This window comes from Taudactylus pleione, unplaced genomic scaffold, assembly GCF_031769625.1.
Source record: "Taudactylus pleione unplaced genomic scaffold, aTauple2 ptg000027l, whole genome shotgun sequence".
NCBI classification, from domain to species: domain Eukaryota; kingdom Metazoa; phylum Chordata; class Amphibia; order Anura; family Myobatrachidae; genus Taudactylus; species Taudactylus pleione.
This window is the reverse complement of record NW_028284429.1, coordinates 3,430,001-3,454,891: the sequence shown is the minus strand read 5'-3', so window position 1 is coordinate 3,454,891 and position 24,891 is coordinate 3,430,001. Positions and strand designations below refer to the sequence as shown.

The 24,891-nt window shown below is 50.3% G+C and overlaps 1 protein-coding gene across 4 annotated transcripts in view; it reads right to left on the bottom strand.

The window, feature by feature from the left end:
• Positions 1–1,453: 1,453 nt before the first annotated feature.
• OSBPL5 (oxysterol binding protein like 5) overlaps positions 1,454–24,891 on the bottom strand; it is a 130,238-nt gene continuing 106,800 nt past the window's right edge. For 3 of the 4 annotated variants that reach the window (XM_088451799.1, XM_088451798.1, XM_088451800.1), the window contains 7 exons: positions 23,133–23,222; positions 22,165–22,301; positions 20,366–20,551; positions 18,912–19,029; positions 5,859–5,976; positions 5,307–5,409; positions 1,456–2,722 (listed from right to left, as the gene is read on the bottom strand). In XM_088451799.1, coding sequence (XP_088307925.1) covers positions 2,584–2,722; positions 5,307–5,409; positions 5,859–5,976; positions 18,912–19,029; positions 20,366–20,551; positions 22,165–22,301; positions 23,133–23,222 — 891 coding nt within the window. In that variant the 3' untranslated portion in view covers positions 1,456–2,583. Of the gene's footprint in view, positions 2,723–5,306; positions 5,410–5,858; positions 5,977–18,911; positions 19,030–20,365; positions 20,552–22,164; positions 22,302–23,132; positions 23,223–24,891 lie in introns of all 4 variants that reach the window. The other variant, XM_088451801.1, reaches the window with a different exon arrangement.

Sequence of the window (24,891 nt, the reverse complement as noted above, 5' to 3'; positions counted from 1 at the left end):
AGGCATAACTCAGCATAGGGGGCGAATTTAGACGGGGTTTGTTTTATTAGGTAGCTATTGTTCCAGGGTAGAGCCTTTTGGGGTTCAGGTAAATTAGAAAGTTACAGTTTTTAAACTACTACCTCAAGAATGCGCCATTGAATAGATAGGAAATTTCAACTTGTTGCGCAGCCTCAGTAGGAGCCTCCAGCACCTAGGTGTATTCACTGTGGCTTCACTTGGGTGCAGCAAGATGGCTGCCTTTTGCGAGAGGTAGTGGGGGCTGGGTCCGGGGGAAAGGAAGCTGGCATTTGCTGCGACCGGGATGCGGGGGAGAGGGGTTAGCGGGCATTAGCTGCAGCTGGGAACAGTAGCGGGTGTTAGCGGCGGTGGTGTAGCAGGCGTTAGGATATGGGGGAGGTAGCAGCACACACATGCAGGCTCGGATCTGGAATATCCGTAATACCTGCATCTGTGTTTAAAAAAAACAAACACAGAAGCAGGGACAAGTCAGTGAGACCCGTCTGTGCTTCGCTGTTTAATTGACAAAAAAAAAAAAAAAACCTGTTCCAAACCCCCCCATCCACCACTTTTATCCCATCTGCACAACTCTAGTTTCTGCTTAGACCTCAGTTGCATAGACAGCATGTGTGTATTCCAATGAGCACACAATTCTGTGAATTAGCAGCTCCACCATTTTGTGAGTGACAGCAATCTCATTCTGTGAGAGTGCTGAATCTGCAGTTAACAACAGGGTGTGATGGCATACATATCTGTATTGCGCAAGGAACACGTACATTAAGGCGTCAGCCTTAATGATTGTAATTTCATTGTTTTTTTTTTAGTTTGAGTGACCTGAAATTTCAAAAAACCTACTGAATTTCTATCATGTCTAAGAAGCCTTAATGGGACATGTAAAACCGTAAGGTCTTTTGTCTATGGAATATATATATATCATGTGACGCTGTGACGTCACTGGTCAGCGCCGCCGGGCGGGTGTGGATCCCTGCTCCGGTGAGGCTGTTTAGTCACTTAGGTGAACACATATAAGGTAGGATGTTGTTTGTATATGTATGTATGTCCTGATGAAAATACCTTTGTCTTGGTATTGAAACGTTGACTTCTTCTAAGCCTTGTCTATGCTGTGTTTATTCGCCTGGAGTGCCGCATCACTGAGGACCCTATATATATATATATATATATATATATATATATATATACATATATATATATTTATATTTATATATACACACACACTATATAAAGTGTTTATTTTGTATATATTAAAGTTTAGATACATATTTATTATTTTATTTATTTCCAACAAAGAATATGCCAACATGTACATGATAATGCACCTCATCTCATTGTATAGATCTAAAATTCCATCTGTATGGCTATAATTACACCCAGCAACATATGCGCACACACACACACTTACTGATTCATACAAACATATAGCAGCCAGAAATGTATATATTTGTATCACTAATTTACATACCTCAGTCCATATCTCACAGCGCAGAGATCACTTAGGAATCGGATTGACAATAGTTAGATTCCCCTTGTGCCTATATCATACGACATGTACAGTATGTATACAGTATTTTTATCTCTCCGTTTGGGTGCAACGTGGTTTATAAAGAGACGAGACCATCGATTTGAAAATAAATGTATTTCCAGACTTGTGATAAAACAAAATACATGTAATCCCCCCGCCCCCCTGAATAAATACATATTATTTGCTTTAATGTTCGTACAGTAATTGTGTGCAGTTGTTAGGAGCCTCCTCTTCTCTTTCCAGAATCCCAGATAGATGAATTGTTCACCCTACGAGATCCAGCGTTGTCCCTTTGTGTCCATACCTTATTATTATTATTCTATATGAGGGAGAGAGACGGGGAACCTCCCGGAGGGGACAGACCTTGAACATAGATTTTCTGGATGCAGATAAAGTGCTACAGGCATGCTCTGAGGCTAGAGATCGGCAGGCAAGACAAGGGCAGTAGATGCATTGTGTAACCTCCTTGCATAGACATTAGAGGTCCATACCAAACAGACAGACAATAGGAACAAACATCAATGTTTGCAAATGACGCCATTGTGAGGCATCGCGGGCGGCTCGATCCCTGCCGATGTCCGTTTGTGCTACTTCCATAAATGAAAATTCCAAAGTACCATAAACAGGGCGCCAGGGGCAGTGTAAATTCAGGTTCTGATAACAGGTACCTAAAGATCAGGATTTGTGGTGGGGACAGGAGTCCAATCAGCAGCATAGAAAAACGATGTGACACCTGCATCATTATAGATTATATCGTGCTTCTCGTTAACCTTGTGTTTAACCCTTTTGTGGTGTTGGTCACGGAGGAAGTGACTGGCAGGGAAGACCACAGAGGAACCACTGCAGCTCCCAGGGTGCTCGGCCCGGGGGAGCAGTAGTTCCGGGGGGACAGATGGAGGGACGAGGTATCTCCTGCCCTTGGATTGGATGAAGTCTCCTCAGTAGGGTGCTCGGCCCGGGGGAGCAGTAGTTCCGGGGGGACAGATGGAGTGACTAGGTATCTCCTGCCCTTGGGTTGGATGAAGTCTCCTCAGTAGGGTGCGTTACTTGAACACAAAGCTGATGAAGAGCTGGCAGGCCAGGAAAAGGCAGAGAAGCAGCCAGTGGCGGGAACTCAGCAGCGGGACGTTGGGCGGCGAGCACTTGGAAAATAAGCCGTATTTGGTTAACGTGTTGAGGTTTCTATGGAGGAAGACAAGAGACATTGTTACAGGTGGGAGTCATGGTGACTGACCGGCATGTTTTAGTATGTAATAAAGGCAGGCCTGGTAAACAAGCATTATATAAGGTATAACATACAATAACGACAAGGCAGAAAGGAGCTGGGGGCTGCAAGTGAAGGCCGGGGGGCTGCTTCTTGCCTATCACCTCCACTAGATTCCCCCCCCCCCTAGAAAAAAAAAAAAGATAAAAATTGCAATGGAGCTGAGGGACTGCTAGTTACACCCCTGACCTTACTAATAAATATATATATATATATATATATAAATAAATTTAAGTTTTATTATCCCAATGTATCTGCGCCCTATGTATCAATGATGCAGATTACACTCCCATGGGGATGCGTTGCTGAGTTTCCCAGGGACGTTTAGCTGCTCTGTGTGATGCCCATTATATGTGACGTAGTCTGGTATAACACAGGGCATTACATACAATCCCAGATCAGGTCACGTTTACTGACAGTTATAACATAATACTCTCTTGAATTTTCTATAATCCTGTGCAATAAATCTTAAATGATAGCATTGATGGACAGTAACTCTCATTGTCCATCAATGCTAATAGCCAGCGATGTGTCCTCGGAAAAATCTTTCACATTTCAAATGATCTCAGGAAATGACGGAACAACTGCGGTAAAATGACGTTTTCATACCTCCCAGTCCCAACTGTCCCTATTCGGTGGGTGCAGCCTTGAATTTAGAGGCCTCTCCTATCAGCCCTGTGTGCCCTGGTGACTCCAGTAATGTGTGCCCTGGTCTCTCCAGCAATGTGTGCCCTGGTCACTCCAGCAATGTGTGCCCTGGTCACTCCAGCAATGTGTGCCCTGGTCACTCCAGCAATGTGTGCCCTGGTCACTCCAGCAATGTGTGCCCTGGTCACTCCAGCAATGTGTGCCCTGGTCACTCCAGCAATGTGTGCCCTGGTCACTCCAGCAATGTGTGCCCTGGTCACTCCAGCAAGGTCAGGGTGTTTGTATGGCAGGGAGGGCAGAGGCAGCTTAGTGCTTCAGAAGACACATCCCCGGGCAACGTGGCACAGCTAAACATGGCGTAACTATGCCTCTGGGTGTAATGCCAATGTCTGCACATTTAGGGGCTTATTCAAACGATAAATGGTCTGTTACGCATGAAGAAACGCTAGTTTGCGCATATTTAAGTTACCGGGCCCTTCATCATATATATTCTGCATCTTCAGATGGCGCTTGTTCTCATAGCCCTGCTCCTTCCTATGGGAAGGAGTTCTGGGGATGCGAGGAGAGATCCAAACTGATCCCTCCGCCCCCTCCTCACTGACTCCACGGCAGCCACGGGGACAGGTACGTAATGCAGCTATTTCTGTAGCTGCGCTAATAATGGCGGGAAGAGATGCTTTCCTAGCCGCTGTCCCCGCACTGGAGCAATGATGAATTGCTCCGGTGTAACTATCCCCCGTGGGGAGGTGAATTCCTCATCATTTGGGGCCATAGGGCCTCTGATGATGAATAGGCCCCTGACAATGTTTTTGTGAAAGCCTGACGCTTATCTATGTAGCGCTAGGGGCAGCTCTCTCTCGGGTGGGTAGAGTCACCAATTGTCCCATAAATGTGTCTAGATCATTTGTATAGTCGGTCATGGGTTACGTGGCTAATGCGGTTACCTGTGTCATGGGTCACGTGGCTAATGCGGTTACCTGTGTCATGGGTCACGTGGTTAATGCGGTTACCTGTGTCATGGGTCACGTGGCTAATGCGGTTACCTGTGTCATGGGTCACGTGGCTAATGCGGTTACCTGTGTCACGGGTCACGTGGTTAATGCGGTTACCTGTGTCACGGGTCACGTGGCTAATGCGGTTACCTGTGTCACGGGTCACGTGGCTAATGCGGTTACCTGTGTCACGGGTCACGTGGCTAATGCGGTTACCTGTGTCACGGGTCACGTGGCTAATGCGGTTACCTGTGTCACGGGTCACGTGGCTAATGCGGTTACCTGTGTCACGGGTCACGTGGCTAATGCGGTTACCTGTGTCACGGGTCACGTGGCTAATGCGGTTACCTGTGTCACGGGTCACGTGGCTAATGCGGTTACCTGTGTCACGGGTCACGTGGCTAATGCGGTTACCTGTGTCACGGGGCTAATGCGGTTACCTGTGTCACGGGGCTAATGCGGCTACCTGGGTCACCTGTCACGTGGCTAATGCGGCTACCTGGGTCACGTGGCTAATGCGGCTACCTGGGTCACGGGTCACGTGGTTACCTGGGTCACGGGTCACGTGGTTACCTGGGTCACGGGTCACGTGGTTACCTGGGTCACGGGTCACGTGGTTACCTGGGTCACGGGTCACGTGGTTACTGCTGTTACCCGTGTCACGTGGTTACTGCTGTTACCCGTGTCACGTGGTTACTGCGGTTACCCGTGTCATGTGGTTACTGCGGTTACCCGTGTCATGTGGTTACTGCGGTTACCCGTGTCATGTGGTTACTGCGGTTACCCGTGTCATATGGTTACTGCGGTTACCCGTGTCATATGGTTACTGCGGTTACCTGTGTCATATGGTTACTGCGGTTACCTGTGTATGTCCTGTTGGGTCTTCTGCAGAGATAAGACTGCAGCCTGGATTTCCTTCAGTTCATGTTTCTCTTTTCCACACTGCGAGCACGGACCTGGGAAAGCTGCAATAGGATAAATATACACCTGTGAAAATTCTTGTACTCTTGAAGGACTATCAGGGCTATAGCTAAAAGCTGTTAGTTTGCCAGGAAATGATGGAAATTGACTCTTTCTTCCTGACCAATGATCTTATCCCAATGAAACCATGAGGCGCACAGTTAATCAGCCCACAAAATGATTTGGGATTGGCACTAACAGGCCAAGTCCTAATTGTCACCCATGATGTCAGGGGTGGGGGGGGGGGGGGATACATGTGATGATGTTCTCCACACATCATCACCTCTCTGCATGGTCTTTGTATAGTAACAGATAATATAGGCACAGCCTGGTCCTTGTACAGTAACAGATAATATACAGTATGCACAGCCTGTGCATGCATTGTAGATAGGAAACATCCATCTATCCATTATTCATGTTGTCCATGAGCGTTATAGGTCAGGAGGAAACCTACTGTCATCGTCTGAAGATTCGCGCCCTGGTTCAGGAGTGGAGCAGCTGCTGTCGGTGGTCTGGCTGCTGATAGACGGCTGCTCGCTGGCTTTGCGGTGTCTGCCCTCCTGGGCGCCTCTCTAGTGGAATGAGAACAGTAAGAAGAATGAGCCATTTAGCAGACCTAGCACCTGCAGTCAGCGGAGGCAGCCATTTTGTGGGCCAGACCAGTCCCTATGCCTACTCTTCCGGAATGTCCTGGAGACCATCGAATATCGGGCAGGACTCCTGAAAGAGAGAGCGGCTACACACTTGTACAACCAGCTACGTGCTGGCAGAGGGGGCAATTTCCCTTCTCCTCGCTCCAAAGGATATTGCCGGTACACGCTTAAAGCAAGATTTAATAAACAACAGAAAGATCACTGTTCCGTCCTTCATGAATATGTACAGCCTCGCATGCGATAAAGTGTGATTGGCCGTGCAGCATGGGTAATCACATGACATCACATGTGACCCGCAGGAGCGCGCAGACAGACATACACACTGCACGATAGGACCGATTTGTTGTTCAGATTTGCCCAAATTGGACCGATATGGTTCAAGTGTGTACCCACCCTAAGACCAGCCTCCGGCCACTTCTCCAGGGAATCACATTATCGTGGCCCTGCCCTCTGCTGGCAGGAATCGCAGCATCGCATCACTAGGCACAGTTACCCGTCCAACATGGGCCTATTCACATAAATATTGGTCCAGCCCACAAAATGTCTGTGGGAGCACAAGATTTGGCAGTGACATTTAATGATACCCACAAATGGCACATGGGTCCCTGTCAGAGAGTCTACCCATGGCGACAAACAATAGCATCGATTACCTCAACGCAAAATGGTTTCTCACGACATTGACAAATCGTTTAAGTTGCAGAATATAATCTTGTACGTTAGAAGAGCTGCATAGGAAACAATTTTGGCTTTAGGAATCGCATGTAGGCAAAGAATTGATCCACCAGAGGGCGCTGTTACACGTGTGCTGTTATTGCTGGGCTAATGTCTGTACCTGGTATAGCGAAGGCCATAACATTCATCATGTAGCTTCATTGCGCTAGACAGTAATCGGTGCAGTGTTATGTCTAATTAGCTGACAAATGACAACAAGCCCAAATGTCCATCGCAACCAGCACTTCTTGCTCTGGTCACGTTACACACCCGCATGTACATTAACATCAAGGCTTTGCTAAACTAGAAGGGGGGTAGGAATGGGCATTCATAGGCCCCCTATCAATCCAATAAGGGTAATAACTGTGCAAATAATACTGATTTCTACTTCAGGGTCCATAGGGTATCCACAGGATACCTTGGGTATAGGTGATGACGTCAGGCATAGGGCACCATAGAGTTAAGTTTTCAGTCCTCCCAGGATGCACTAGGGTCCCCCACCAATACCCCGCCCCCGTGCCAAGGCATCTATGTTTAGTTTGGTGCCTGGCCGGAGTCGGGTGCACCTGTTGGAGTGGGGGCCAAGAAGAGCCCCTGAAGTTTTCTTCAAGCAGCTGTGGCTGCACATCTGGAAGTACAGCATGGACAGTCAGCCCTGACGTCCATGCTGTCTTCCCTACACCCCCGCCGGTACCAGAACGCCGGTACCGATCCGGGAATTCTGGTGAGCATCTGGGGTCACAGCTAGCGGTGACCCCAGATGTTTGGGACCATGGCCGGATTCAAGGGGGACAGCAAGGTAAGCAGCGGGGTCCCGCGGTGGGTCCCCGCTGAACACATGGTCCAGAGTCCCCAGGCAGGGGTCTCCCTGGGGACTGGCTGCAGCGTGGAGCCAGGTATCTAACCTGCGCTTCCACTACCCTCCTGGGACAGCGGATCGCAGCAGAGCGGTAGCGCTGCGGCGTCCCGGGGGTTAAATGCATGCCAGGGGAGTGCGCCTTCCCTGTCTCACAGCCGGTGCCTCCCCTGCTGCACACAGCCCTCTCTGCAACACGCCGACTGGCCCTGTGGCAGAGCTCCTCCCCCAGGCCAGCCTCCTCTAAGCTCCTCGGCGGCCATCTTACAACCGCATGGTGAACGCTGCTGGAAGCCTGGAATCAGAGGCATCGTGGTCTGGGTCCCCCCGCATACCTCTCCTCCGATTTGGGTCAGGTCTGTGTATGCAGCGCTGTGTCCTACCAGACTCTGTGTCTGGGTAGTTGATTATCAGCGCTGGTTAGTGCAGGAATTGATTTTTCTTTGCATTGTATGTGACTGTGCTAGCGCTGCTGCCTGTACTTTACTTCTTAACTGTCAGCCTTATTACTGTCCCTGTCTTTCTGCTAAAGCCCTTGTGGTGCGGTGCTGCAGGGTGGTCTCTCACTATACGGACAAGTATTGTTGAGAGGGGTCACATATTTACCATCATGTCTGAGAGTGACTTCCCTCTACAGCTTCAGTGTACTACGTGCAAGGCACCTATAGCGGAGGGGGAGGGTAGCGCGGAAGGGCAATGCCGACCGTGTTATTTATTGGCGCGGCCCTATTACGGTCACAGCACCGGTACAGGAGCCGCCCTGGGCTTGTTTCGCCAAGGCGCTTACAACCCTTGTGGGCCAGTTAGCTCCGCAGCCTCCGTTCACTCAGATGGGATTGTCCCAGCAGTCAGTGGTGTCGTCACCCATGCAGGGTTTCCCGAGACAATTAATGGTACCCCACGGTCTCCCTATTTCCCCTCCTCAGGTCTCTCATGAGCCTGCATGGGTTAATTCATTAACAAGCTCTGTACAGCAGTTGTCAGACGTGTTGCAGGGGGAGTCTGTGATGCAGCCCCACAAGCGGCCGGTGGCGTCTCAGTCCGCTCCTTATGAGGATGACGGGACATCCGATGATGGGGAGATTCTGGATCTTTCTGACCAGGAACCTCCCCGTCCTAAACAGCCGGACGCCAAGTCTAAGGTGTATATACCTGGCCTTATTCGTGCAGTCCGGACTGCTTTAGTTATTGAGGATGAGGAACCTCCGGTATCAAAGTCCATATACGCCTTTTTCAAGGATGTTAAAGGAGATACCACAGTGTTTCCTCTTTCGGGACAATTAGTTGACCACCTAGAGGAAGCGTGGAAATAGCCAGGCAAACGATATCAGCCTCAAAGGCGTTTAGCAGTGGCGTATCAGTTTGCGTACAATTATTTTAACAAGTGGGAATCCCCTCCACAGGTGGATTCTCATGTGACACGCCTAGTCCGTAGTGCCACATTGCCCATGCCATCCATGTCCTCCCTTAAGGATGCTACGGACCGCAAGGTAGAGATCTGCCTGAAGTCCGTCTATTCCCTTGCATGGGGGGCAGCACGGCCAGCTATGGCCATTTGCTGGGTTGCCAGACCTATGGAGCGCTGGGCTGATACGTTGGAGGCGTCCTTCAATTCCGACTGTTCGGCTGAGCAGACGGAGTCGATCGGCAATCTCCGGGATTCGGCCACTTATATCAACGAAGCGGCCTTAGATATTAGTACCCTGGCGTCTCTAATTTCTTCGGCAGCGGTGGCTGCTCGTCGCACCTTGTGGTTGCGATCCTGGAAGGCGGACGCTGATTCCAAAAAGGGTTTGGAGGCATTGCCTTTTAACGGAGAGGTTCTCTTCGGTCCGGACCTGGACAAGATTATAGCCACGCTGGCGGCAGCTAAATCAGCATGTCTCCCGTCGGCTGCTGTTCCTTCTGGTTCAGGTACATCTTATAGGGCCCAGGGTAGGCCTAAAGCACAGTCTTTTCCCCGTCAGGCTGGCCCCGAGAAATCGGCCAAGCCCCGGAAGCAGGCCTGGAGTACCAGACGTCCGGCCTCTAAGCCAGATGACAAGCCTGCGGCCTGACGGTCCGGGCCTCCCTTTGGGGGTTCCCAAAGTGGGAGGCCGCCTGCTGCAGTTCGCTCAGTGTTGGTCGGTCACCACGACAGGCACTTGGGTCCTCGAGGTGGTCTCACACGGGTATGCCCTCTCCTTCCGGCACAGACCCCCGGCTCGATTCTTCACCACGGGTCTACCATCAGACCGGAACAAAGCCAAGGAGCTGCGGAAGGTCTTGCACACTATGCTCCAGGCTGGAGTTATAGTGCCTGTTCCATTCTCCCAGAGGGGCCAGGGTTTCTATTCCAATCTCTTTTTGGTGCAGAAACCCAATCGGTTGTATCGTCCGATTCTCAACCTCAAAGCTCTCAACAAGTCTTTGCGGGTGCCGAAGTTTCGGATGGAGACCCTGCGGTCCATCATTCTGGCGCTGGAACCTGGGGACTACATGGTATCATTGGACATACAGGACGCTTACCTGCATGTCCCTATTCTTTTGCGCCATCAGCAGTTCCTCAGGTTTGCAATCCGCAGCGACCACTTTCAGTTACGGGCGTTACCTTTTGGCCTGGCGACAGCACCACGTTTTTTCACCAAGGTGATGGCGGTCATGGTGGCTTCCCTGCGGCTGCAGGGAGTCCGCATGTTGCCGTATTTGGACGACCTTCTCTTAGTGGCAGGATCTCCGGAGCTCCTTCTGCGCCACTTGGACCTGGCCATTGCGTTACTGCAATGGCACGGCTGGTTGATAAACTGGCAGAAGTCCACCCTGATCCCGTCTCAGCGGATTCTGCACCTCGGAGCCTTATTGGACTCGGGACAGCAAAGGATCTTTGTGACGGGGGAAAAGATCTCTGCCTTACAGTCGAGGGTGCGCAGTTGTCTGCAGAGCCGCCGGGTGTCTCTACACTCGGCGATGAGGTTACTGGGCTCCAAGGTGTCGGTATTCGACATGGTGGAATATGCCCAGTTTCACTCCAGACCTCTGCAGCACCTGATCCTGTCCAAGTGGAATGGACTGCCTCAGTCTCTAACATCCCAGACGATAGTGCTCACTCCGGAAGTTCGCCTGTCCCTTGCCTGGTGGTTGCAGACGACCCATCTCAACAAGGGTAGTCCGTTCTGGGTGGCGAATTGGGTCCTGTTGACAACGGACGCCAGTCTTCGGGGCTGGGGAGCAGTTTCAGGTCCACACTTGTTCCAGGGCAGGTGGACTCCGGCAGAAGCAGAGCTTCCAATAAACATCTTGGAACTCCGAGCGGTTTTCAATGCTCTCCAGCAGGCACATCGGGTTCTCCAAGGTCACCCAGTGCAGGTCCAGTCGGACAACGCTACCACCGTGGCCTACATAAACCAGCAAGGAGGAACCCGAAGTCGGGCGGCTCTCGTAGAGGTGTCTCGGATCCTGGTATGGGCGGAACGCAATCTTCCGGCCATATCAGCTGTCTTCATTCCGGGAGTGCTAAACTGGGAGGCGGACTTTCTAAGTCGCCAGGACGTTCATCCGGGGGAATGGTCCCTGCACCCGGACGTTTTTCAACTGCTGGTGGACAGGTGGGGTCTTCCAGAGATCGACCTCATGGCGTCCCGGCACAACAACAAGTTGCCGGTGTACGGGTCTCGCACAAGAGACGTCTCTGGTGGATGCTCTGTTCGTCCGGTGGATGTTCCGGTTTGCTTATCTCTTTCCTCCGGTTTCCCTTCTTCCACGGGTAATCCGGAAATTCAAACAGGAAGGAGGGACGCTCCTGTTGATAGCTCCCGCATGGCCCAGACGGCACTGGTTCTCAGACCTTCAGGGTCTGTCCGTGGACAGTCCTCTGCGGTTATCGCTCCAACCGGACCTTCTGTCACAGGGTCCTTGTCTTCACCCGGATTTGACTCGGCTGTCTTTGACGGCGTGGCTGTTGAGACGGCCATGTTAAGGTCCAGGGGGTTTTCAAGCTCTGTAGTACGTACCATGCTAAGAGCTCGGAAACCATCTTCCGCGAGAATATACCATTGCGTGTGGCATACGTTCTTCCAGTGGTGTCGACCGACAGGTTATGCACCGCGGGAGTTTCGTCTGTCTCGGGTACTCGCCTTCCTACAAGCGGGACTAGACCATGGGCTTCGCCTTGCTTCTTTGAAGGTGCAGGTTTCGGCCCTGTGTCTGGTTTCACCGTAGGATTGCTACATTTCCTGATGTGCGCACCTTTATGCAGGGCGTTCTGCGTATTCAGCCGCCTTTTGTTCCACCTGTTGCGCCTTGGGACTTGACTGTGGTCCTGAGGGCTCTCCAAGGACCGCCGTTTGAACCACTGGGCTCAGTGGATATTAAATGGCTAACAGCTAAGACTGTTTTCCTTCTGGCCATAGCTTTGGCCAGACGTGTTTCTGATTTAGGGGCTCTCTCTTGTAGACCCCCTTTCTTGATTTTTCATGGGAACAGGGCAGTGCTACGCACTCGTCCTGAATTTCTTCCCAAAGTTGTTTCCCAGTTTCATGTTAATGAGGAAATAGTTGTTCCGGCTTTTAACTCACCTGGTCTTTCAGTGGGTGAGGCCACTTTGGATGTTGTGCGCGCCTTAAGGACTTATGTTGACCGCACTTCTTCGTTTAGGAAGTCGGACGCCTTGTTTGTCCACTATGGCTTCCGTAAAAAGGGTTGGCCTGTTTCAAAGCAAACTTTGGCAGCCTGGATCCGTATGGTAATTTCTGAAGCTTATCTTCATGAAGGCCTGCCGGTTCCTCCTTCTGTGAAGGCTCATTCCACTAGGTCTGTGGGTCCTTCGTGGGCAGCTCGACGTGGTGCCTCTGCAGTCCAGATCTGCAAGGCTGCTACGTGGTCCTCTGTCCATACCTTCGTGAGGTATTACAGGTTTGACACCTTCGCCTCTCAGGATGCTTCCTTCGGGTGGCGGATTCTCCTTTCAGCACAGGAGCGTCCCCACCCTTGAAGGATACTGCTTTGGGACATCCCCAAGGTATCCTGTGGATACCCTATGGACCCTGAAGTAGAAAATATGAGATATGGTAAGAACTTACCCTTGTTATCTCTATTTCTACGAAGTCCATAGGGTTCCACAGGACTCCCGCCCTGTCGCACCTGTGCTGCAGATGGGCTTTACTCTGGTCACCGGTTTTTCCGTCTCCCTCTGGTGAGAATGTGATTCTTGTGTGTGTCCAGATCTTTTTTTCTCTCTCTTCCTTCTCCTCCTCCTCCTCCGGCCTATGGTTTGGTAACTAACTGAGATGCCTTGGCTCGGGGGCGGGGTATAGGAGGGGGACCCTAGTGCATCCTGGGAGGACTGAAAACTTAACTCTATGGTGCCCGATGACTGACGTCATCACCTATACCCAAGGTATCCTGTGGAACCCTATGGACTTCGTAGAAATAGAGATAACAAAGGTAAGTTCTTACCATATCTCATTTTATTGCGTGTTGTTGCAAACTGTCCCGCAGCCGATTCGCTCATTCAGCGCAATGCGCCTCGCACATTCCTGGGGTTAAGTCTTCCCCTCTGTCAATGATTAAACCCTTGTGTCACTGCACGCTGGTGATAGGTCATTCTCACACCGTAGTCCTGGCACTTGGAAAAGTCGTCTGCTTTCCAGGGATATTCCATAAATATAGCATTGCTAATGTGCCCCAATGACGGACAAAACAGGATTTTTGGGGGGGAATAAGCCCCCTACCCCAACACCAGGGTACAGGCCACGTTAAGATGACACAGAAGGCGTTTACCACTCTGCTCGCTGTCAGAGCTTTTGCGCAGTACCTCAGGTGGCGTCATCAGCTATTTGCAATAAAATGTAACGTCAGAATTTGGTATTTCGAAGGTCACACATTTGGTGAGCGAAGCAGAACGCTGCCATCGCCTCGCTATGCCGAGATAATACTTTAATGAGGGTCTCAGTTCTGTGACCTGATTTTATTTTTACCTTCGTATCTCTGGCGTTGGGGGGAGTTTAGCCAGCGCAATCGCCACACAACAAATTAAGTAAATGGACAAATCTTATGTACTTGAGAGTAAAACATATTTAATAAGATAATCCACATTGTGGATCAGTTTTTTCTATTTAAACCTGTGTCCGATGGTAATTATGGTGGTCATAGCAGTAATTCTCTCTTGCAGGTTTATTCTTTGAGAAAGTGACCCTAATACCATAATGTGACCCCTAATAACACAAAGTGACCCTAATACCATAATGTGACCCCTAATACCATAATGTGACCCCTAATACCATAATGTGACCCCTAATAACACAAAGTGACCCCTAATAACACAAAGTGACCCCTAATAACACAAAGTGACCCCTAATAACATAATGTGACCCCAATACCATAATGTGACCCCAATACCATAATGTGACCCCAATACCATAATGTGACCCCTAATACCATAATGTACCCCTAATAACACAAAGTGACCCTAATACCATAATGTGATCCCTAATACCATAATGTGATCCTTGTACCATAATGTGACCCCAAATAACACAAAGTGACCCTAATACCATAATGTGACCCCAATACCATAATGTGACCCCAAATAACACAAAGTGACCCCTAATAACATAATGTGACCCCAATACCATAATGTGAGCCCTAATACCATAATGTACCCCTAATAACACAAAGTGACCCTAATACCATAATGTGATCCTTGTACCATAATGTGACCCCTAATAACACAAAGTGACCCTAATACCATAATGTGACCCCTAATAACGCAAAGTGACCCTAATACCATAATGTGATCCTTGTACCATGATGTGACCCCAAATAACACAAAGTGACCCCTAATAACATAATGTGACCCCAATACCATAATGTGACCCCTAATACCATAATGTACCCCTAATAACACAAAGTGACCCTAATACCATAATGTGATCCTTGTACCATAATGTGACCCCAAATAACACAAAGTGACCCCTAATAACATAATGTGACCCCTAATAACACAAAGTGACCCTAATACCATAATGTGATCCTTGTACCATAATGTGACCCCTAATAACACAAAGTGACCCTAATACCATAATGTGACCCCTAATACCACAAAGTGACCCTAATACCATAATGTGACCCTAATACCATAATGTGACCCTAATACCATAATGTGATCCTTGTACCAACTCAGGCACATTATACCCAGCTCTCTCTCCGTAAACCCTCTGAGACTGCTCTCTGGGACCTGGGCAAGAGGTGTCGCTTGTATTATCCGCCTGACCTGGCTTGTTCTCAGCTCCGATAATTTGGTTGCGTCTCAGATCATGGCGTATTTATCATTACTGAACCTATTCTGCCTTCCACGCGCCGTGCACATACTGGTAGAGAGGGACTACCTCGGCGATCGGAAACAGAGGGACGGCCGCAGATATCTCGGATATTAAATGTGGAACCCACATAATAAATAGCCCCCATACTAATATAGGGAGGAAAACTTCAGGAAACAATTTGTTTTGGAGGATTTGCTGCAAAATTACAATAATAAATAGGCCCCTTAGTTTGTACTAGGTATACATATAGAGAAATGCCCGAAACTGGATCATGTGCGTCCATCGTGCCCGCTGCCATCATCCTATTAGTTACACTGATCCGGCAGTCACTAGGCACCTTTACTGCGCTCCCTCCCTCCAGCATCCTATTAGTTACACTGAGCCGGCAGTCACTATGCACCTTTACTGCGCTCCCTCCCTCCAGCATCCTATTAATTACACTGAGCCAGCAGTCACTAGGCACCTTTAGTGCGCTCCCTCCCTCCCTCCAGCATCCTATTAGTTACACTGAGCCGGCAGTCACTAGGCACCTTTAGTGCACTCCCTCCCTTCCTCCCGCATCCTATTAGTTACACTGAGCCAGCAGTCACTAGGCACCTTTAGTGCACTCCCTCCCTCCCTCCAGCATCCTATTAGTTCCACTGAGCCGGCAGTCACTAGGCACCTTTAGTGCACTCCTTCCCTCCCTCCAGCATCCTATTAGTTACACTGAGCCGGCAGTCACCAGGGACCTTTAGTGCGCTCCCTCCCTCCCTCCAGCATCCTATTAGTTAGCTGAGCCGGCAGTCACTAGGCACCTTTACTGCGCTCCCTCCCTCCAGCATCCTATTAATTACACTGAGCCAGCAGTCACTAGGCACCTTTAGTGCGCTCCCTCCCTCCCTCCAGCATCCTATTAGTTACACTGAGCCGGCAGTCACTAGGCACCTTTAGTGCACTCCCTCCCTTCCTCCCGCATCCTATTAGTTACACTGAGCCAGCAGTCACTAGGCACCTTTAGTGCACTCCCTCCCTCCCTCCAGCATCCTATTAGTTCCACTGAGCCGGCAGTCACTAGGCACCTTTAGTGCACTCCTTCCCTCCCTCCAGCATCCTATTAGTTACACTGAGCCGGCAGTCACCAGGGACCTTTAGTGCGCTCCCTCCCTCCCTCCAGCATCCTATTAGTTAGCTGAGCCGGCAGCCACTAGGCACCTTTAGTGCGCTCCCTCCCTCCCTCCAGCATCCTCTTAGTTAGCTGAGCCGGCAGCCACTAGGCACCTTTAGTGCGCTCCCTCCCTCCCTCCCTCCCTCCCTCCCTCCAGCATCCTATTAGTTACAGTGAGCCAGCAGTCACTAGGCACCTTTAGTGCGCTCCCTCCCTCCCTCCAGCATCCTCTTAGTTACACTGAGCCAGCAGTCACTAGGACCTTTAGTGCGCTCCCTCCCTCCAGCATCCTATTAGTTACACTGAGCCGGCAGTCACTATGCACCTTTAGTGCGCTCCCTCCCTCCCTCCAGCATCCTCTTAGTTAGCTGAGCCGGCAGCCACTAGGCACCTTTAGTGCGCTCGCTCCCTCCCTCCCTCGCTCCAGCATCCTATTAGTTACACTGAGCCGGCAGACACTAGGCACCTTTAGTGCGCTCCCTCCCTCCAGCATCCTATTAGTTACACTGAGCCGCGAGTCACTAGGCACCTTTAGTGCACTCCTTCCCTCCCTCCAGCATCCTATTAGTTACACTGAGCCGGCAGTCACCAGGGACCTTTAGTGCGCTCCCTCCCTCCCTCCAGCATCCTATTAGTTAGCTGAGCCGGCAGTCACTAGGCACCTTTAGTGCACTCCCTCCCTCCAGCATCCTATTAGTTACACTGAGCTGGCAGTCACCAGGGACCTTTAGTGCGCTCCCTCCCTCCCTCCAGCATCCTATTAGTTAGCTGAGCCGGCAGTCACTATGCACCTTTAGTGCGCTCCCTCCCTCCCTCCCTCCAGCATCCTCTTAGTTAGCTGAGCCGGCAGCCACTAGGCACCTTTAGTGCGCTCCCTCCCTCCCTCCAGCATCCTCTTAGTTAGCTGAGCCGGCAGCCACTAGGCACCTTTAGTGCGCTCCCTCCCTCCCGCCCTCCAGCATCCTATTAGTTACAGTGAGCCAGCAGTCACTAGGCACCTTTAGAGCGCTCCCTCCCTCCCTCCCTCCAGCATCCTCTTAGTTACACTGAGCCAGCAGTCACTAGGACCTTTAGTGCGCTCCCTCCCTTCCTCCAGCATCCTATTAGTTACACTGAGCCGGCAGTCACTATGCACCTTTAGTGCACTCCCTCCCTCCCTCCAGCATCCTATTAGTTACACTGAGCCGGCAGTCACTATGCACCTTTAGTGCTCTCCCTCCCTCCAGCATCCTATTAGTTACACTGAGCCGGCAGTCACTATGCACCTTTAGTGCGCTCCCTCCCTCCCTCCAGCATCCTCTTAGTTAGCTGAGCCGGCAGCCACTAGGCACCTTTAGTGCGCTCGCTCCCTCCCTCCCTCCCTCCCTCCAGCATCCTATTAGTTACACTGAGCCGGCAGACACTAGGCACCTTTAGTGCGCTCCCTCCCTCCAGCATCCTATTAGTTACACTGAGCCGGCAGTCACTAGGCACCTTTAGTGCGCTCCCTCCCTCCAGCATCCTATTAGTTACACTGAGCCGGCAGTCACTAGGCACCTTTAGTGCGCTCCCTCCCTCCAGCATCCTATTAGTTACACTGAGCCGGCAGTCACTAGGCACCTTTAGTGCGCTCCCTCCCTCCAGCACCCTATTAGTTACACTGAGCCGGCAGTCACTAGGCACCTTTAGTGCGCGCTCCCTCCCTCCCTCCAGCACCCTATTAGTTACACTGAGCCGGCAGTCACTAGGCACCTTTAGTGCGCGCTCCCTCCCTCCCTCCAGCATCCTATTAGTTACACTGAGCCGGCAGTCACTAGGCACCTTTAGTGCGCGCTCCCTCCCTCCCTCCAGCATCCTATTAGTTACACTGAGCCGGCAGTCACTAGGCACCTTTAGTGCGCTCCCTCCCTCCAGCACCCTATTAGTTACACTGAGCCGGCAGTCACTAGGACGGAAGGGGTTTGACCTCTGACATGCGCTACTGCGACATCTCTTTACTACATTGCGTTCATGAGGACCCAATGGACTTTAAGATGCTCAACACAGCCAGAGCCATTTCAGAGTACCCTCTACCACCACCAATATACAGTAGGATACCAGGGCCGCCATCCCCGGTGCATTTGCCCGCTCACGCCCAGGACAGCCCTGAGCTCCAGGCTGCTATATTCCACACAGATTGCCTACCGCCGTTACACCTGTGATATCCTGTGTGGGCTACCACCAGCACCAATACCTGCGTGTCACACACACACACACACACAATACATTTTCACCTGGGTTTCACTTCTCATCTGGACGACTACTGCACCAAGCACTATCCGCTGCACATAACTTCCGTCACCACACTACTCTGCTACCTGCCGTCGCCACACTACTCTGCCACCGCCACACTACTCTGCTACCTGCCGTCGCCACACTACTCTGCTACCTGCCGTCGCCACACTACTCTGCCACCTGCCGACGCCACACTACTCTGCCACCTGCCGACGCCACACTACTCTGCCACCTGCCGACGCCACACTACTCTGCCACCTGCCGACGCCACACTACTCTGCCACCTGCCGACGCCATACTACTCTGCCACCTGCCGACGCCACACTACTCTGCCACCTGCCGACGCCACACTACTCTGCCACCTGCCGACGCCACACTACTCTGCTACCTGCCGACACCACACTACTCTGCTACCTGCCGACACCACACTACTCTGCTAACCCTATGGAAGCCACAAACGGAGGATAGTTAATCTGACTCTGCTGCCTCTTGTAAAGCGCTATAATATATAATCCTGCATATAACGATATATACACCACACATTACAATGTATAATATTGGAATAAGTATATAGATGAGCGATGGCTACCTTGTGCTGCAGGTCAGTGCGTGGGGCCAGCATGCTCGTCAGGTTCCTCTTCACCGTTTGCAGAATCCCGTCCTTCTCGTATTGCGCAATGTCAGTCAGAGGGTGCCAGGGATGTAAGCTGCAGAATCAATGACATTTACTGCTGCCGCACAAACACCCCTGAGGGAGGGGCAATAACCCACAGATAACAAATGCCAACCCCCCACTCCCACCCCCCGATAATGTGAGAAATCACAAACAGATTGCTGAGGGGATTAATGAAGTTCTCCACACACAGACTCAGTATAAGTGGGTCATGCTCATATAGAAATATACATTTTGCAGTGAAATATATAATTTTAGTTATTTCAGTGATAGGAAATTTATTTTGTGCTAATTACTGGAGCAGCTCAGCGTTACCCTAGTGGTGCTGGGGTGTAGGAGGTATGCAAGTCATTTTTACTAATATTTTAAATTAAACAATAAGCTTTTAGGCCACAAAGATAGCAGTCTGTGTAATATAGAAGTACTATTGGGCCGCACCTATAGTTAGGTTATAGTGCAGCTAGAGGCAGTTCTGTACCTTGGCTCATCTCTAAATCATGTACAAGTAATGTGTCCCAGTGTCTGTGCTGGGTGCAGCCGGTATTATAACTGCACACGATACATAACACTACATGTGTGACCCTTACATTGCAGCACCAGTCTGTCAGGTACAACGTGCTCCTGACACTAGTGAAGCCCCTTCCCCATCTAGCCCCTTCCCCATCACTCGATCTGCAGATATATCTGTGCTGCGTGTACCCACCTTACAGATAGGTACACAGTATAAGATTATCGGTCTAATCTGGCTGGAACGTAATTCTGGTAACGTACAGTATAGGACCAAATGCTGCTTCAAATCAGTTTCCTCAAATTGGTTAAATCAAGCAGCGGTTTTTGTCTGATGGATGATGGTCATTGGCTCCCATATGTCACCAGATTTACATTCCCACCAGGCAGATTAGACCGATTATCTCATAGTGTGAACCCAGCGTTAGGGGAGAGATACATCAAGCTACTAGCGGTCACTTACCTAGCACAGTCTATAACAGTGGTGGCGAACCCTGGCACTCCAGCTGCTGCGGGACTACATATCCCAGCATGCCCTGCCACAGTTTTAGCATTCCCGAATAGCAAAACTCTGGCAGTGCATGCTGGGATATGTAGTCCCACAGCAGCTGGAGTGCCAGGGTTCGCCACCACTGGTCTATAACATGACAGCTGAAAGTGGAGAAGTCGCCCAGAGCAACCAATCAGCATCTCTCTGTCCGGGGAAACACATCGTCCTGTAATACACAGGGCTACCTCCAGCGGGATCACTAATATACTGTGTGAGGGGGAGGGGGGGGCGACATGATCCCCAGGTAGACCCCAGGCCAGCTGACACTGTACGGGTAACCAGGCATACACACCATTGGTGCCATGACACTTACTCTTCATACTTATACTGCCATTCTCTCAGGAACTCATCGTACAGGAAGAGCTGTGGAGCCCACTCGGCGCAGTCCTCCTTCCTCTCCCGCGCGGCCTTCCTCTGAGCCTCCTCCAGTATGTACTTCTCATCCGTGGCCTGATGCTGGTTCCCGTCATTGATTGCGCTGGTCACGTGTTGCCACAGTCTGTAACAGAACCAGAGCCAACATTTCACTTCTACCAACCATCGGCACCATGTTACTATTGCCCAGGTCATTATCCGTCTGTCTGTCTGGTCTCAACATGTCCATCATCCCCCCCCGAAATCATCGCCACAGCGATTCTTTGGTTTTAAGTTTATGGTATAAGCCAGATGTTCCCAAACTCCACCATTACAGTCCATGTTTTAAGGATAGTCATGCTTGAGCACAGGTGACTTAGTACCTCAGTCAATTTTATTTAATCAAGTCACCTGTGCTCAAGAATGGCTATCCTTAAAACATGGACTGTAATGGCGGAGTTTTGGAGACTTTGGTATAAGCTACAGTGGAGTAACTAAACGCAGACAGGGACGGCGCAGCTTATAGCGAGTAACCCAACACTAATCATCCGGGGCCACAAGATGATCCCAGGGGAGGGGTCCTGGGACCTCTGCACATTGAGGGGTCATTTGCAGCATTACCGCAGTCTATGGTGTTTTCTCAAGGGGGCAACGATCAGCAAATAAATAGTTTTTCTTCACTACGTCACAAATGATCATTCCCATACTATAATAATAAAAGGAGCCAGAGTTCTGCTAAGATAAGGGACTGTTGGGACTAGTTTCAGAACATAAGCTACAATTACTAGTTCACCCTAGAATATGTCATATTACATTTAGGGTCACAGGTCTGGGGTAGAATCTAATGTCAGATTTTGTCTATATAAAACTTGGGATTAGTTTCTCATTCTTTTCGGATATCGGAGAGGCAGCTTGGGTGAGCAAACTAGAAGAGGAGACCTCTTGAGATACAGTATGTGACTGGTTGTTTTTTTTCTGGGGGGGGGGGGCAACATTTCCAACAGGTGGAGTGATGTGCGGTGAGGTGAATGGCTGGGGAGGCACACATGGAGATGGGTCTGAGTGCTGGGAGCCCGTCTCACCCCCTACTCACTGTAACTCTCCCCTCACAACACTAAGCTTCAGTGTCCATTGATTCTCCTACCTGCATCACTGTGTCTTCTCTTGCTGCTGCTGACTAAGCTCCGATCGCTAACCACTGCAGTGCACTTCCTGGTCACATGACACATCCAAGGTGTCCATCAGTGCTTAAAGTACGCCCCCCCATACTCCGAGGCATGCCTTTATTAGCTTCTGTGCAGCTTACTGCCCGTGGTGTGGCCCCGCCCCCAGATCTACAAGCAGTGTCTGACTATACAGAAGTGAGGCTGAGCTGTTGCTGCCTCATCTCCCATCTCCCTGCAGTCCCAGGGAGCTCCACAAAGCTGGTGAGTGTTAACTATAAAAATTATTATAATAAACAAAGATGTTTCTAAGTTATAAATATCTTCTGAGATTCGATATAAAAATAATTAGAATAATACAAAGAAGTATGACAGGGGAGGCTCTGCCTCTCCTACCTACACTGACTGCAATTCACAGATAATGTGACATACAATTGGAGCAGACTATATTGCTGCACGGCGAGCCAGGTTCATTAAATCCATTTAGGTGCTCCTCAGTGGTGCACGTGTTCTATGTAATATCCAGGGTGTTCTGCTACCATGTGTGTGCACGTTGGGGACATTGCCCGGCATACATCAGCATTGCACAGATTACCTCTCAGACTCCATCTCCGTCTGCTCCTCAAACAATACAATATGGCGCTTGAGTCTTTGTCTTCTGATCTCCGCGGTTGGATTCCAGAATATGTCCCTGCAGCCAGTTTGTACGCCATTTAGGTAGACCTCTCGGTCCTGAGAATACAGGGGGTAGATTGGATCAGACAAGGATAACTCCTTTGAAACAGGTGTCTGTCTATATTAGGCCCAGCCACACGTGTGAGCTTCAGTTTAGAAGACACAGCAATGCCTGTCCTCCTACACAGGGGTATTGTTTAGTTTGGAGGCTCTGAGTAAAGTTGGGTACACACCTATGTAATTATCGGGGAGATCATCTCTGATTTCAGCTGGTCGGCCTGTAAATTGCATAGGGGTGTTTACAGGAGTATTAGCCGATAAACTGCTTCAAACGCTCCTGCTAGGGACGGATCAGGAGGTCGCACCTTATGAACTGCGTAAAAATGTTGATGCTCGTCCTCCTGATCACACTGATTATATAATGGCTCCGAGCATTAATGATCAGCACAGTGTGTACCCAGTTTTACAGACAATACTCTGTTACTTGGGAACTGCCAAAGTCATCTTGTGTTACTATCTCTGCAGGTGTTTGGGTAGAAGCAGTGGCTGATGCGGGCAGCGGTACCGATACAAGTAAAGGGTCGGACTTTGATGTAATACTTTATACGTGTGATAATGTATAATGTATCACCGCTTCTGTATGTTTTAGAGCAGTGGTGTCAAACTTGGGCCCTTCAGCTGCAGTGTAACTACACATCCCAGCATGCACTGCCACATTTTTGCTATTAGGGCATGCTAAAACTGTGGCAGGGCATGCTGGGATATGTAGTCCCACAGCAGCTGTAGGGCCAGAGTTTGACACCACTGTTTTATAGGTAGAAGGAATCACAAATCCCCCTAGTTTCTGGGAACATCCGTCCATGTAATGGAGAACGGGACAATTCTCACCCAGTGTCCGTCTAGATTTGCCAGAACTTCTCCCCCGGCTTTGATCTTCCCACAGATCTGGTTTAATGTATCGCTGCCACCAAAGAACGGCTGTAAAACAAAGATTACTACGATTAGAACATGTTACAGCATTTGTGAATTAGATATTCTGCCGGGTGTGACTTACACAGCGGCCAATCATTTGGGACACATTCTCTAGCAATTGCGCAGCACAAGGTGCGTTTTTAGTCCTTTGGCGCAGTGATGCGGCTGCTGTTGCACAGTTCTGGCGCATGAGCCACAATAGCAGCTTTTGTGTGAGGTTTAGAGGTTCGATATTGGAGTGATGGAGGGATCGAGCTGGAACCAAACGCACGCAATCTATAAAAGGCGCAGCCGGCTTATCGCCAAATTTCCATGCTGATAAAAATACTGTATTTGCACCACACAAAGGCCCTGATTCAGACCCACTCGCAAGCGGCTGTCCGCTCGCAAGTGGGTCGATGGTCTGCACTGAGCATGCGCACGACGGAGGGAGCTCCGTCGTGCGCATGCGCCAGACGCGACGAGCGAAGGAAAGTCCTTCGCTCGTTGTGTCTGATCAAAGGGGGCGTGCTGTCGATGTTGATTGACAGCACGCCCCCTTTGGTGGGCGTGCCTCCCTGACGGGGGCGTTCCCACGGGAACGCCTCCCGTCAGAAGCCGGCCCACTGACATCACTAGTGATGTCAGTGGGAGTGATTTTGGCTCTGATAGAGCCAAAATCACTCCGGGCCTTGCGGTTGAAAACCTCAACCGCAGGCTCCGGCTCGCAGTTTTCGATGGTCGCGATGGTCACGACCATCGCGGCCATCAAACTGCACGCTCGTATAGGCTGTGGGTGGTGACCCACAGCTATACGAGCGTCCAGGAGGACGCTTCATTTTTATGGAGGGCAGCCCTCATTCAGAGCGTGCGCTCTGCTCAGAGCGTACGGCTCTGAATGAGGGCCAATGGTCGCACATTTGGTGATAATCCGGTGGATTTGACCATTGTTTTGATTAGAGCGCTATTATTACACCCCGGGTGCTGGATATAGGACTGGCTGGCAGTGATAAAGCTTCTCGCTTGTAGCCATATTTATCGATTATCGGGAAATTATGGATTGCCCAGAAATACAAAAACTCATATCCAGGGACAGCAGCTCTAATAGGGGGCGCTCCTGCGATGTGTCAAATTAAAGTGATCGCTGGTGCACTGCAATCACTTTACTTTCAGTTCCGGAACCCCTGGCGTGCGACTGCGTAGTCAGCGAGCGGGGAGTGCCCGGGAGGGATCCTCGGCTTGTGAAGATGGCATTAGCTGTCGGAATGCTTGGTAATTTCACCAATTAAGCAGCCCCTATAGCGGCTTTTGCTGTCGGAAGTGGAAAGACACTGAAGAGGTTTGCTGGCCTCCCTCCATGTTACCTCCAGGGGATACGGACCTTTTGCAGGGATCCCCCCAAAAACACACATTGGTAAATGCACCCCTTAGTTAAATATAGCAAGTTAATGAAGTGAATACTCTGCAATAAAGATATAGGGCCGTATTCAATTAGTTTCGCAGCCGCGATACTTTTTGCATGCCGGACTTTTCGCCTACATCACGTATTTTAGCTGCGGACACTTATCAATTGCAAAAGACGTGAAAACGCAACTCGGCGAATGCAAACCTGGTGAAAAGTGCTGTCAGAATAGGGGAAATCAGCCTGACACCCCTTAAAAGATGCACTAACATTGGGGATCAATGTACATGCCCC